This window comes from Nomascus leucogenys, chromosome 23 (assembly GCF_006542625.1).
Source record: "Nomascus leucogenys isolate Asia chromosome 23, Asia_NLE_v1, whole genome shotgun sequence".
Classification (NCBI taxonomy): Eukaryota; Metazoa; Chordata; class Mammalia; order Primates; family Hylobatidae; genus Nomascus; species Nomascus leucogenys.
In genome coordinates, this window is record NC_044403.1 from 9,059,741 (window position 1) to 9,076,258 (window position 16,518).

The 16,518-nt window shown below is 39.2% G+C and overlaps 1 protein-coding gene across 1 annotated transcript in view; it reads right to left on the reverse strand.

The window, feature by feature from the left end:
- LRMP (lymphoid restricted membrane protein) overlaps positions 1-16,518 on the reverse strand; it is a 152,652-nt gene that overhangs the window by 58,713 nt on the left and 77,421 nt on the right. Inside the window, exon 19 of the mRNA XM_030804496.1 lies at positions 16,341-16,504. Coding sequence (XP_030660356.1) covers positions 16,341-16,504 — 164 coding nt within the window. The remainder of the gene's footprint in view (positions 1-16,340; positions 16,505-16,518) is intronic.

The window sequence follows — 16,518 nt, forward strand, 5'->3', positions numbered from 1 at the left end:
CATGCAGAAAATTGAAACTGCTCCCCTTCCTCAGACCTTATACAAAAATTAACTCAATATAGATTAAAGACTAAGTGTAAAACCCAAAACTATAAAAACCCTGGAAGAAAATCCAGGCAGTAAAATTCAGGACACAGGCACAGGCAAAGATTTCACGACGAAAACACCAGAAGCAATTGCAACAAAAGCAAAAATTGACAAGTAGGATCTAATTAAACTAAAGAGTTTCTGCACAGCAAAATAAACTATCATCAGACAACCTAGAGAATGGGAAAACATTTTTGCAATCTATCCATTGGACAAAGGTTTAATATCCAGAGTCTGCAAGGAACTTTAACAAATTTACAAGAAAAAAATATTAAAAAGTGGTCAAGCCAGGCTCAGTGGCTCACACCTGTAATCCTAGCACTTTGGGAGGCTGAGGCGGGTGGATTGCTTGTGGTCAGGAGTTCGAGACCAGCCTGGCCAACATGGTGAAAGCCTGTCTCTACTAAAAATACAAAAATTAGCTGGGTGTGGTGGTGTGTGCCTGTAGTCCCAGCTACTCAGGAGGCTGAAGCAGAGGAATTGCTTGAACCTGGGAAGTGGAGGTTGCAGTGAGCCGAGATTGAGACCCTGCCATCGCACTTCAGCCTGAGCAACAGAGAGAGACGCTGTCTCAAAAAAATAAAAAAATAAAAAGTAGGCAAAGGACAGGAACAGACACTTCTCAAAATAAGACATTCACATGGCCAACAAACATGAAAAAAAAGCTCAACATCACTGATCATTAGAGAAATGCAAAATCACGATGAGATACCACCTCATGCCAGCCAGAATGGCAATTATTAAAAATCCCAGAAACAACAGATGATGGTGAGGTTGCAGAGAAAAAGGTATGCTTTTATACTGTTGGTGGGGTATAAATTAGTTCATCCATCGTGGAAGACAGTGTGGTAATTCCTCATAGATCTAAATAGGGGTAGAAACACCATTTGACCCAGCAATCCCATTACTGAGTATATACCCAAGGAATACAAATCATTCTATTATAAAGATACATGCATGGGTATGTTCACTGCAGCACTATTCGTAATAGCAAAGACATGGAGTCAACCAAAATGCCCATCAGTGATGGACTTGGTAAAGAAAATGTGATACATGTACACCATGGAATACTACACAGCCATAAAAAAGGAACAAGGTCACGTCCTTTGCAGGGACATGGATGGAGCTGGAAGCTGTTATCCTCAGCAAACTAATACAGGAACAGAAAACCAAACATCACATGTTCCCACTTATAAGTGGGAGCTGAATGATGAGAACACATGGACACATTGCAGGGAACACCACACACTGGAGCCTGTCAAGCCGGTGAGGAGGGACAGCATCAGGAAGAATAGCAAATGGATGCTGGGCTTAATACCCAGGTAATGGGTTGATCTGTGCAGCAAACCACTATGGCACACATTTACCTATATAAAATACCTGCAGATCCTGCACATGTACCCTGGAACTTAAAGGAAAAAACAAAAACAAAAAACAACAAAAAACCCCTTATCAGTTGTTTCGTTTACAAATAGTTTCTCCCATTCCATAGGTTATCTTTTCATTGTATTGTATTCTTTGCTGTGCAGAAGCTTTTCAGACTGATGCAGTCCAACATGTCTATTTTGCTTTTTGTTGCCTGTGCTTTTGGTGTCATATCCAAGAAATCTTGCCAAGACCAATGTTATGAAGCTTTCCCCCATGTTTTCTTCTAGGTGTTTTCGGTTTCAGGTCTTAAATTTACATCTTTAATCCATTTTTAATTGATTTTTGTTTATGGTATAGGAGTCCAATTTCATTATTTTGTCTGTGGATGTCCAGTTATCCCTGCACCATTTGTTGAAGAGATTATCCTTTCCCTATCACATATTCTTAGTACCTATGTTGAAGATCAAGTGACCATCTATGCATTGGTTTATTTCTAGGCTCTCTATTCTGTTTCATTGGTCTATACGTCTGTCTTTATGCTAATACCATACTGGTTTAATTACTGTAGCTTTGTAATATATTTTGAAATCAGGAACAGTAATGTCTCCATCTTTGTTCTTTCTTCTCAAGATTGTTTTCAGCTATTCAGGGTCCCTCATGGTTCCATAAGAATTTTAGGATTTTTTTTCTATTCCTGTAAAAAAATGCCATTGGAATTTTTGTTAGGGATTGCATTGAATCTACAGATTGCTTTGGGTAGTATGGACATTTAAACAACATGAACTCTTCCAATCTATGAACATAGGATGCCTTTTCATTTATTTGTGTCTTTAATTTCTCTCATCAATATTTTGTAGTTATTTTTTTTACCTCTTTAAATTTATCCCAAAGTATTCTTTTTGATGCTATTGTAAATGAGATTGTTAATTTCTTTTTCAGATAGTTCAATGTTGCTCATATATAAATGAAATTTATTATGGTATGTTGATTTTGTGTGATGCAACTTTACTAAATTCCAACAGGTTTTTTTGTGAAATCATTAGAGTTTTCTATAAATAAGATCATGTTATCTGTAGAGATCATTTTACTTCTTCTTTTTATATTTATATGCCTTTTATTTTTTTTTCTTGCCTAAATTCTCTGGCAAGTACCACACTGAACAGAAGTGGTGAGAGTGAGCATCCTTGCTTTGTTGCTGATCTTAGAGGAAAAACTTTGTCTTTTACCATTGAGTGATGTTCACCGAGTTTTTCATACATTACTTTTATTATGTTGAGATAATTTACTTCTATTCCTAGTTTCTTAAGAGTTTTTACACAAAATATTGTTAAATTTTATCAAATGTTTTTTCTGCACCTATAGAGATGATCACACAATATTTATCCTCCATTCTGTTAATGTGGTATATCAAGATAATCAATTTGCATATACTGAACCATCCTTGCATCCCAGAAATAAATCCCACTTTGTCATGGTGTATAAGCCTTTCAGTGTGCTTTTGTATTTGACTGGCTTATATTTTCTTGAGGATTTTGCATCATCAGGGTACTGGCCTAGCTTCGGTATCAGGGTAATGCTGGCCTCATGAAATGAATTTATAAGTGTACTTTCCTTTTCTTTCCCTTTTTTTTTTTCTTCTTTTTTTTTTGGTGAAGAATTTCAGAAGGATTAGCATTAATCTTCTTTAAATGTTTGGTAGAATTCACCAGTGAAGCCGTCTCATACCGGGCTTTTCTTTTTTGGGAGGTGTTTAATTACTGAGACAATCTCCTTACTGGTTGTAGATCTTTTCAGATTTTCAATTTCTTCATGATTCATAAAGAAATATGATGGGGTGTATGTTTCTGGGAATTTTTCCATTTCTTCTAGGTTATCTAATTTGTTGGCATAAAATTGTTTATACTAGTCTTTTATGATCCTTTGTATTTCTGCAGTTCTAGTTGTAATATCTCCCTCATTTCTGATTTTGAGTCATCTTCTTAGTCTAGCTAAAGGTTTGTCTGTCTTTTTTATCTTTTCAAAAATCCATCTCTTAGTTTTGCTGCTTTTTAATTGCTTTTCTATTTTAAACAACTTTTTGCTCTAATTTTTATTACTTCCTTTCTTCTGGGAAGGAACTTTGGGCTTAAGTTGTTCTTTTTCTAGTTCATTGAAGTGTAAAAAGTTAGGTTTATCTGAAATTTATCTTCTTTTTTAATATAAGTGTTTTATCACTATAAAATGCCCTCTTAGGAGTACTGCTTTTTCTACATCCCAAAGATTTTGGTATGTGCTTTTGTTTTCATTTGTCTCGAGTCTAATTTTCTTTATTTCTTCATTGACCTATTTGTTGTTCAGGAGTCTGTTGTTTAATTCTCACATATTTATGAATATTTCCGTTTTCCTTCTGCTATACATTTCTAGTTTTATTCCATTATGGTAGGAAAAAGATAATTAGTATGATTTCAATCTTAAATTTGTTAATATTTGTTTTGTGACCTAATGTGTGATCTATCCTGAAGAATGTTCCATGTGCATTTAAGAAGGATGTATATTCTACTGCAGTTGGGCAGAATGTTCTGTGTTAGGTCCACTTACTCTCTAGTGCTATTCAAGCCTGCTATTTCCTTATTGATTTTCTGTCTAGATGTTCTATCCATTATTGAACATGAAATACTAAAGTCTCTTATTATTTTATTGCTGTCTATTTCTTCTATTTCCCCCTTCAGTTCTGTCAGGGTTTGCTTTATATATTTAGGTTCTCTAATGTTGGGTGTGTAGATATTGTATTTTCCTGGTGAGCTGATCCTTTTATTATATAATGTCCTTCTTTGTCTCTTATGACAGTTTTTGACTTAAAGTCGATTTTGTCTGATATAGTTACCCATACTGTCTTTTGGCTGCCATTTGCTTGGAATATCTTTTTTCATCTCTTCACCTTCAGCTTATGTATGTACTTAAATCTAAAGTGAGTCTCTTGAGACAGCATATAGTTGAAACTCGGCTTTTTAAAATTTAATATGTTTAGCCCTCTATGTCTTTTGATTGGCAAGTTTAATCCATTTATATTTGCAGTAATTATTCATAGAGAATGACTTACTATTGCCATCTTATTATTTTTCTGTCTTGTAGTTATTTTTTCCCGCTTTTCCTCTCTACTTGCCTTCCTTTGAGTTTTGTTGACTTCTCTGTATTAATGTTCTTTGATTCCTTTCTTCGTGTGGTATCTGCTCTATAGGTATGTTCTTTGGGGTTACCATGGAGCTTACATAAAACATCTTATAATTATAATAGTCTATTTTAAGCTAACAACCTAAATTCCATCACACATAGAAACTCTATACTATTACTTCTCTCCTTCAAACACTTTATGTTATTGATATTATAATTTTACATATTTTTAGATATAATAATCATTTTTATAGTTATTTTCTACTTATAATACTTTCAACTTTTATGTAAGAATTAAAACTGATTTAACCGCAACCATTAAAGTGTTACAGCATTCTGTGTTTGTATTTTCTTTTTGTTAAATTCTAACTTTGCACAGGCATTTTCTTCTGACCTCCAGCATTTTAATGGGATTCTCTGTCAGGTAAGTCCTTTACCTGGGTCTCACAGTACTCCGAGACAGGTAAGACAGAAGCCAATTCTTTGGGCAGCATCCAGAAAAATTGAAACATTGGATACACAGTCCAACTCTTCCATCCTTTCCTCCCTGGACAGAAGCTGAGACCTAGGGCTTTTCACTGAGCTGGAGTAGGGGCTCTAGCAAGTTCATGCATGCTAGTTCAAACTATCTTCTTCGTTTTCAGTGGTATCCAGGCATCTAGAGTATGTCAGGTCCCATTAGCACTATAAGACAAGTGAAACAGAAGCTAGTATCTTAGGCAGCCCCCAGGAAAGTTGAAATGTTGGACATGTGATTTGATTCTCCTCCCCACCCCACCACGCTAGGGAGAAGCTGAGAGCTGGAGGTTTCATTCCATTGACATGGCACTAAGCTAGGGATAGGGATTATGGTGAGGATTCCTCAAATTTTCCTACCAGCCTTGATGAAGCTGGATTCACGCTCACTCAGGATTCAGGAGCCTCTCAACTAGTTTCTGTGTTCTTCACAATAGGAATTTGTTCTTGTATTGTTGATGAATTCATGTGTTCCTGGAGAGAAAGAGGGTCCCGAGCTTCCTATTCCACCATCTTGCTGGAATCATTCCTCTTCTTTTTTTTTTTTTTATTTTAAAGACATCACTTTTATCTACTTTTCTCTCTTCCAGGAATAGTCTATATTCTCAACAGTGTCCATTATCTTCCAAGAGAAAGCAAAAGGACTTTAAAGACCATCATAAATCCATATTTATTAATACTCATACTTCCAATTACTTATATGTATTTTCACCAATATAACAACATGTTTTATGAACTTTATGAATCATAAGTGTTAGAAGTAGCTTTTTAAAAATAAGAGATGGGGGCCAGGCATGGTGGCTCATGCCTGTAATCCCAGCACTTTGGGAGGCTGAGGCAGGTGGATCACGAGGTCAAGAGATCGAGACCATCGTGGCCAATATGGTGAAACCCCATCTCTACCAAAAATACAAAAAATGAGCTGGGTGTGGTGGCAGGCGCCTGTAGTCCCAGCTACTCAGGAGGCTGAGGCAGGAGATTCACTTGAACCTGGGAGGCAGAGGCTGCAGTGAGCCGAGATAGCACCATTGCACTCTACCCTGGCAACAGATCAAGACTCTGTCTCAAAAAAAAAAAAAAAAAAAAAAAAAAAAAAAAAAAAAAATTAGATGATATCATCTGTTAAAGATACTCAACAGATGATGAACCTTTGAAGATTTTTCCCCCATACAAATTTTATTAACATGTAAAGAGGTATATATTAGCTTGTGTGTATGTTTAAATCCAACAATTCTCTCTGCCAACATGTTCTAATGATAAATCTTGATTTCTATTCCAGTCTGCATCTTTCCCAGACTTTGCTGTCTAAATAGCACTCCATGTACCTGGTTTTCAGATCAAAAGCCTCTAAGTCAAGGATGACTCCTCTCTTTCTTGCACTCCACACATATAACTTGCCAGCACATTTGATTGGATCCACCCTCAAAAATACACTTCGAATTTAATAATTTCTTACCACTTCCATGATTATTACCCTGAACCACACTACATCCCTCACCTGGACTACTGCAGTAGTTCCTAACTCTGTAACTCTTTGAACATGAAATGTTTTATACTTCAACTCAGTATACAAACACACACACATACACAGAAACATAGCTGAAACAAAAATTCAATTCAGCACTACTTATTCTTACTATATGTAATGCACTCTATTATTTTATGTCTTTTTTTTTAATGGGTCACAAACCAGTAAATTGATATCAGAATATCTAAATGCTTATCTGTTATTGAGAACCTCTTCTCTCACTGGGTGCAGTGGCTCACGCCTGTAATCCCAGCACTTTGGGAGGCCTAGGTGGGCAGATCACTTGAGACCAAGAGTTTGAGACCAGCCTGGCCAACACAGCAAAACCCCATCTCTACTAAAAAAAAAAAAAAAAAAAAAAAAAAAAAGACGTGGAGCCAAGATGGCCAAATAGGAACAGCTCCAGTCTACAGCCCACAGCGTGAGCCACGTGGAAGACGGGTGATTTCTGCATTTCCAACTGAGATACTGGGTTCATCTCACTGGGGAGTGTCGGAATGTGGGTGCAGAACAGTGGGTGCAGGGCACCAAGCATGAGCCAAAGCAAGGCGAGGCATCGCCTCACCTGGGAAGCACGAGAGGTCAAGGAATTCCCTTTCCTAGTCAAAGAAAGGAGTGACAGACAGCACCTGGAAAATCGGGTCACTCCCACCCTAATACTGCGCTTTTCCAACAGTCTTAGCAAACGGCACACCAGGAGATTATATCCTGTGCATGGCTCGGAGGGTCCTATGCCCACAGAGCCTCGCTCATTGCTAGCACAGCAGTCTGAGATCAAACTGCAAGGTGGCAGTGAGGCTGGGGGAGGGGCACCTGCCATTGCTGAGGCTTGAGTAGGTAAACAAAGCGGATGGGAAGCTCGAACTGGGTGAAACCCACCACAGCTCAAGGAGGCCTGCCTGCCTCTGTAGACTCCACCTCTGGGGGCAGGGCATAGCCAAACAAAAGGCAGCAGAATCCTCTGCATACTTAAATGTCCCTGTCTGACAGCTTTGAAGAGAGTAGTGGTTCTCCCAGCACGCAGCTGGAGATCTAAGAACAGACAGACTGCCTCCTCAAGTGGGTTCCTGACCCCCGAGTAGCCTAACTGGGAGGCACCCCCAGTAGGGGCAGACTGACACCTCACACGGCTGGGTACTCCTCTGAGACAATACTTCCAGAAGAACAATCAGGCAGCAACATTTGCTGTTCACCAATATCCGCTGTTCTGCAGCCTCCGCTGCTGATACCCAGGCAAACAGGGTCTGGAGTGGACCTCCAGCAAACTCCAACAGACCTGCATCTGAGGGTCTGACTGTTAGAAGGAAAACTAACAAACAGAAAGGACATCTGTACGTCCACACCAAAACCCCATCTGACATCACCATCATCAAAGACCAAAGGTAGATAAAACCACAAAGATGGGGAAAAACAGAGCAGAAAAACTGGAAACTCTAAAAATCAGAGCGCCTCTCCTCCTCCAAAGGAAAGCAGCTCCTCGCCAGCAATGGAACAAACCTGGACAGTGAATGACTTTGACGAGTTAAGAGAAGAAGGCTTCAGACAATCAAACTACTCCGAGCTAAAGGAAGAAGTTCGAACCCATGGCAAAGAAGTTAAAAGCCTTGAAAAAAAATTAGACGAATGGCTAACTAGAATAACCAATGCAGAGAAGTCCTTAAAGGACCTGATGGAGCTGAAAACCAAGGCACGAGCACTACATGATGAATGCACAAGCCTCAGTAGCTGATGCGATCAACTGGAAGAAAGGGTATCAGTGATGGAAGATCAAATGAATGAAATGAAGCGAGAAGAGAAGTTTAGAGAAAAAAGAATAAAAAGAAACGAACAAAGCCTCCAAGAAATATGGGACTATGTGAAAAGACCAAATCTATGTCTGACTGGTGTACCTGAAAGTGATGGGGAGAATGGAACCAAGGTGAAAAACACTCTGCAGGATATTATCCAGGAGAACTTCCCCAATCTAGCAAGGCAGGCCAACATTCAGATTCAGGAAATACAGAGAATGCCACAAAGATACTCCTCGAGAAGAGCAACTCCAAGATACATAATTGTCAGATACACCAAAGTTGAAATAAAGGAAAAAATGTTAAGGGCAGCCAGAGAGAAAGGTCGGCTTACCCACAAAGGGAAGCCCATCAGCCTAACAGCTGATCTCTCGGCAGAAACTCTACAAGCCAGAAGAGAGTGGAGGCCAATATTCAACATTCTTCAAGAAAAGAATTTTCAACCCAGAATTTCATATCCAGCCAAACTAAGCTTCGTAAGTGAAGGAGAAATAAAATACTTTACAGACAAGCAAATGCTGAGAGATTTTGTCACCACCAGGCCTGCCCTAAAAGAGCTCCTGAAGGAAGCACTAAACATGGAAAGGAACAATCGGTACCAGCCACTGCAAAAACATGCCAAATTGTAAAGACCATCGATGATAGGAAGAAACTGCATCAACTAACAAGTAAAATAACCAGCTAGCTAACATCATAATGACAGGATCAAATTCACACATAACAATATTAACCTTAAATGAAAATGGGCTAAATGCTCCAATTAAAAGAAACAGACTGGCAAATTGGATAAAGAGTCAAGACCCATCAGTGTGCTGTATTCAGGAAACCCATCTCACGTGCAGAGACACACATAGGCTCAAAATAAAGGGATGGAGGAAGATCTACCAAGCAAATGGAAAACAAAAAAAGGCAGGGGTTGCAATCCTAGTCTCTGATAAAATAGACTTTAAAACAACAAAGATCAAAAGAGACAAAGAAGGCCATTACATAATGGTAAAGGGATCAATTCAACAAGAAGAGCTAACTATCCTAAGTATATATGCACCCAATACAGGAGCACCCAGATTCATAAAGCAAGTCCTTAGAGACCTACAAAGAGACTTAGACTCCCACACAATAATAATGGGAGACTTTAACACCCCACTGTCAACATTAGACAGATCAACGAGACAGAAAGTTAACAAGGATATCCAAGAATTGAACTCAGCTCTGCACCAAGAAGACCTAATAGACATCTGCAGAACTCTCCACCCCAAATCAACAGAATATACGTTCTTTTCAGCACCACACCACACCTATTCAAAACTGACCACAAAGTCAGAAGTAAAGCACTCCTCAGCAACTGTAAAAGAACAGAAATTATAACAAACTGTCTCTCAGACCACGGTGCAATCAAACTAGAACTCAGGATTAAGAAACTCACTCAAAACCGCTCAACTACATGGAAACTGAACAACCTGCTCCTGAATGACTACTGGGTACATAACAAAATGAAGGCAGAAATAAAGATGTTCTTTGAAACCAATGAGAACAAAGACACAACATACGAGAATCTCTGGGACACATTTAAAGCAGTGTGTAGAGGGAAATTTATAGCATTGGCCCACAAGAGAAAGCAGGAAAGATCTAAAATTGACACCCTAACATCACAATTAAAAGAACTAGAGAAGCAAGAGCAAACACATTCAAAAGCTAGCAGAAGGCAAGAAATAACTAAGATCAGAGCAGAAATGAAGGAAATAGAGACACAAAAATCCTTCAAAAAATCAATGAATCCAGGAGCTGGTTTTTTGAAAAGATCAACAAAATTGATAGACCACTAGCGAGACTAATAAAGAATAAAAGAGAGAAGAATCAAATAGACGCAACAAAAAATGATAAAGGGGATATCACCACCGATCCCACAGAAATACAAACTACGATCAGAGAGTACTATAAACACCTCTACACAAATAAACTAGAAAATTTAGAAGAAATGGATAAATTCCTCGACACATACACCTCCCAAGACTAAACCAGGAAGAAGATGAATCTCTGAATAGACCAATAACAGGCTCTGAAATTGTGGCAATAATCAATAGCTTACCAACCAAAAACAGTCCAGGACCAGATGGATTCACAACCGAATTCTACCAGAGGTACAAGGAGGAGCTGGTACCATTCCTTCTGAAACTATTCCAATCAATAGAAAAAAGAGGGAATCCTCACTAACTCATTTTATGAGGCCAGCATCATCCTGATACCAAACCCTGGCAGAGACACAACAAAAAAAGAGAATTTTAGACCAATATCCCTGATGAACATCGAGCAAAAATCCTCAGTAAAATACTGGCAAACCAAATCCAGCAGCACGTCAAAAAGCTTATCCACCATGATCAAGTGGGCTTCATCCCTGGGATGCAAGGCTGGTTCAACATATGCAAATCAATAAACGTAATCCAGCATATAAACAGAACCAACAACAAAAACCATATGATTATCTCAATAGATGCAGAAAAGGCCTTTGACAAAATTCAACAGCCCTTCATGCTAAAAACTCTCAATAAATTAGGTATTGATGGAACGTATCTCAAAATAATAAGAGCTATCTATGACAAACCCACAGCCAATATCATACTGAATGGGCAAAAACTGGAAGCATTCCCTTTGAAAACGGGCACAAGACAGGGATGCCCTCTCTCACCACTCCTATTCAACATGGTGCTGGAAGTTCTGGCCAGGGCAATCAGGCAGGAGAAGGAAATAAAGGGTATTCAATTAGGAAAAGAGGAAGTCAAATTGTCCCTGTTTGCAGATGACATGATTGTATATCTAGAAAACCCCACTGTCTCAGCCCCAAATCTCCTTAAGCTGATAGGCAATTTCAGCAAAGTCTCAGGATACAAAATCAATGTGCAAAAATCACAAGCATTCTTATACACCAATAACAGACAGAGAGCCACATCATGAGTGAACTCCCATTCACAATTTCTTCAAAGAGAATAAAATACCTAGGAATCCAACTTACAAGGGATGTGAAGGACCTCTTCAAGGAGAACTACAAACCACTGCTCAATGAAATAAAAGAGGATACAAACAAATGGAAGAACATTCCATGCTCATGGGTAGGAAGAATCAATATCGTGAAAATGGCCATACTGCCCAAGGTAACTTATAGATTCAATGCCAACCCCATCAAGCTACCAATGACTTTCTTCACAGAATTGGAAAAAACTACTTTAAAGTTCATATGGAACCAAAAAAGAGCCCACATCACCAAGTCAATCCTAAGCCAAAAGAACAAAGCTGGAGGCATCATGCCACCTGACTTCAAACTATACTACAAGGCTACAGTAACCAAAACAGCATGGTAGTGGTACCAAAACAGAGATATAGACAAATGGAACAGAACAGAGCCCTCAGAAATAATGCTGCATATCTACAACTGTCTCATCTTTGACAAACCTGACAAAAACAAGCAATGGAGAAAGGATTCCCTATTTAATAAATGGTACTGGGAAAACTGGCTAGCCATAGGTAGAAAGCTGAAACTGGATCCCTTCCTTACAGCTTATACAAAAATTAATTCAAGATGGATTAAAGACTTCAATGTTAAACCTAAAACCATAAAAACCCTAGAAGAAAACCTAGGCAATACCACTCAGGACATAGGCATGGGCAAGGACTTCATGACTAAAACACCAGAAGCAATGGCAACAACAGCCAAAATTGACAAATGGGATCTAATTCAACTAAAGAGCTTCTGCACAGCAAAAGAAACTACCATCAGAGTGAATGGGCAACCTACAGAATGGGAGAAAATTTTTGCAAACTACTCATCTGACAAAGGGCTAATATCCAGAATCTACAATGAACTCAAACAAATTTACAAGAAAAAAACAAACAACCCCATCAAAAAGTGGGCAAAGGATATGAACAGACACTTCTCAAAAGAAGACATTTATGCAGCCAAAAGACACATGAAAAAATGCTCATCATCACTGGCCATCAGAGAAATGCAAATCAAAACCACAATGCGATACCATCTCACACCAGTTAGAATGGCGATCATTAAAAAGTCAAGAAACAACAGGTGCTGGAGAGGATGTGGAGAAATAGGAACACTTTTACACTGTTGGTGGGATTGTAAACTAGTTCAATCATTGTGGAAGTCAGTGTGGTGATTCCTCAGGGATCTAGAACTAGAAATGCCATTTGACCCAGCAATCCCATTACTGGGTATATACCCAAAGGACTATAAATCATGCTGCTATAAAGACACATGCACACATATGTTTACTGCGGCACATTCACAATAGCAAAGACTTGGAACCAAGCCAAATGTCCAACAACGATAGACTGGATTAAGAAAATGTGGCACATATACACCATGGAATACTATGCAGCCATAAAAAATGATGAGTTCATGTCCTTTGTAGGGACATGGATGAAGCTGAAAACCATCATTCTCAGCAAACTATCGCAAGGACACAGCATGTTCTCACTCATAGGTGGGAATTGAACAATGAGAACACATGGACACAGGAAGGGGAACATCACCACCAGGGCCTGTTGTTGTGGGGAGGGGGGAGGGATAGCATTAGGAGATATACCTAATGTTAAATGATGAGTTAATGGGTGCAGCACACCAACATGGCACATGTATACATATGTAACTAACCTGCACATTGTGCACATGTACCCTAAAACTTAAAGTATAATTTAAAAAAAATACAAAAATTAGCTGAGCATAGCAGCACACAGCTACTTGGGAGTCTGAAGCAAGGGAATCGTTTGAACTCGGGAGGTGGAGGTTGAACCCAGGAGGTAGAGGTTCCAGTGAGCTGAGATCATGCTGCTGCACTCCAGCCTGGGTGATGGAGTGAGACTGTCTTGAAAAAAAAAAGAAAAGAAAACTCTCCTTTCTCGTCTCACTGCTTTCACTTTTGCCCTCTATAAATAATTCTTCATCCAGCAGATCTTTCAAAACACAAATCACAAAGAAAGAAAAAAATAAAAACAAACAAAAACAAGACACAAATCACATTTTTTCTCTGCTCCTAACCCTCTGATGGCTTCTCACCACACTCAATAAACTCCCAACTCCTAAACACGGACTGCAAAGGCTGTGTCTGGCCTGGCCTCTGTCTATCCTTCTGGCTCCACATCCTACCACTGCCCAGCCTCCACCCCGCCCCAGCCATACCAGCTTCTTGCTGCTGCTCAAAAACACCAGGCTCACTACAGCCTCAGGGTCTTTGCACCGGCTCCTTCCTCTGCCTGGAACACACCCGGATCGTCACATAGCTCACTCCCTCGCCCCACTCAGCTCTCTACTCAATTCATCACTCCTCAGGCAGGACTTTCCTGGCTATTCTCTCTAAAATGCTCCCAGTCATTCTTTGTCTTCTTATCCTGATTTAATTTTCTTTATACCACTCCCTGACATTGTATGTTTATTTGTTTGTTATTTGCATCCTTTACTAGATGTTAGTTTCATAGAGGCAGAGATTTCTGTCTTATTTCCTGTAATTCCTTAGCACCTGGAGTTGGGGAAGGGGTGGAAGCCAGGCGAAGAGCAGACATCCTGACGGATATTGTACGGATCAAGACTTGTTTCCTCGCCAAGCCTTCTGAGAGAACTTTCCTGTCCATGCCACTCAATTATTTCCATTCTTCAGCACTAGAGCCTATTTGTCCCACAGCAGAATGAGAGGCTTCCCTTCCTCAGCAAATAGCCCCTAAAAATTTACCTTTAATAAACATTTCCTACCTCATCTAAACAGAATTCTCTCTCATCCTCACAAAATACTCCATTCATTTTCTTTTTTTTCTTTCCTTTTCTCTCTTTTTTTTAAAGAGGCAGTGTCTTGCTCTGTCTCCCAGGCTGCTAGAGTGCACTGGCACAATTATAGCTCACTGTAGCCTCAAACTCCTGGGCTCAATCCTTCCACCTCAACCTCCCAAGTAGCTGAAACTACAGGCATGCATCACCATGCCCAGCTCATTTAAAATTTTTTTGTGAGAGACAGGGTCTCGCTATGTTGCCCAGGCTGGTCTGAACTCCCAGGCTCAAACCATCCTTCTGTCTTAGCTTCCCAAAGTGCTGGGATTACAGGCATGAGCCGGGGCACCCAGCTATTTACTTATTCATAGCTAAAATCCACAGTCAAATTATTTTGTGTGTAGCCTTTATGTGGCTTTGTCAGTTTTAAATTGTGTCCAAAAGCCAGAGGTTATAACCATCTTATGCTGATAAGGAGTATTTTGCCCAATGCTAGGTTCCCAGAATATTTTTAAAGAATCTTGTATCAGATTTAACAAGTCGATGGTAGGAGATTAACCATTGAAAGGACACAGGTTTTGAAGTCAGGCAGAATTAGGTCTGAGTCCCAGCTGTCACTTAATCCCAGCTGGGTGACCTTGGGCAAATTATGGAACCTCTCTGGAGATAAATATATGTCAACTTCTTAGCACTACATCTGACACAGTAGCCTCTAGACAAATGACACCTACTGTTATTTAACCGGGCTGCTTGTATGTCTAAGTAGGACAATACAGAAGATTCACTCATTTTGAGATGACATCAGTGCAGACCTCTCTCCAAATAGTTCTTTGTTGCTAAATAGAAGAGTGTTGACGCTGCCTTTTGTGGAGATGGTATCTGCATAGGGAAGCTGTGTGTCCACTTAGCCCACATCTTTTACCACTATGGGGAAGTGAGGGTTCTCTGCTTCTTAGGGAAAGCAGAAGATCATTTTCCTGCGAGTTCCTCTGGTATTCTCTCTCTCTGGTCCCTAGTTTCCTTATATTTGGGGGAAATAAAATAGTTTCTTCTGGCTATTTGCTTCAAGTTTACCTCAGTCATTAATTACATTTTAAAATTTTGTTCAAGTGCAATATATACCTATGTTCATTTGCTCATTTGCTCAAAAAGCATTTCTTGAGTAACTGCTAAGTATGGTCCTAGCAGCTATATAAATGGTGGTTAACAAAAGATATAATCGCTGGCCTTACGGTTTCCAGAGTGTAAAAATTTCAAGAATTTCTCCATTATCATAAGAATTGAGGGTAAAGAAAGGGTAAGAGGGTAAGTTATTTTGTATTTGTTATCATCTATTCCCTATGACTGCATTTAACTGACATTTACTTGCCCAGTGCCCAACATGATACACTGAGGTCAAACATAAAACCCAGTGGGGAGAAGCCAACAGACCTGGCTTCAAGTTCCAGAGCTTCCATTAATAACTCTCAGGTCTTAGTCAATTCACTTTACCTCTTCATGCCTTAGTTGTCTGTAAAATTGTGAGGTTACCAGAGGATCTCTAAGGCTTCTTCTGGTAAAAGATTATATTTCATAATTTCAAATTCCTTCTCTAGGGAAAAAATAACTCATTATACTGGTTTCCACAGATTTTTTTTTTTTTTTTTTTTTGAGACAGAGTCTCACTCTGTCACCTAGGCTGGAGTGCAGTGGTGTGATCCTCTGCCTCCCGGGTTCAAGCAATTCTCCTGCCTCAGCCTCCCAAGTAGCTAGGATTATAGGCATGCACCACCACATCCAGCTAATTTTTGTATTTTTAGTAGAGACAGGGTTTCACCATGTTGGCCAGGTTGGTCTCGAACTCCTGACCTCAGGTGATTCGCCCACATTAGCCTCCCAAAGTGCTGGGATTACAGGCGTGAGCCACCGTGCTTGGCTGGTTTCCACAGATTTTATAGTTCATCATTTGCAATTTTGAACATGTAAGTCAATTTCATACTATTTTACAATTCAGAGTTATCAAACAAAATATCTTCTCTGAAAAAAGTATCATCTGAAATCAATGTATACAACTTGCAGAAAGTAAACTGAATGCAGTGGCATGATCATAAACATTTCATGTATATAAAGCATGGATTTCTTATATATAAATGATTATCACCTGGCAAGAAATTCTTTTCTGAAATAAAAATATTCCTGCCTGAATCTCTTCAAAATCGCTATTAATTTGGCAAATTCTTTATCAAGAGATTCTTTGTGGTTTCCCAAGATGTTCAGCATTAATATGCAAAGATCTAGCTTCTCTTCCGTGATATTGTTGAATTCCTACAAGAAAAGTC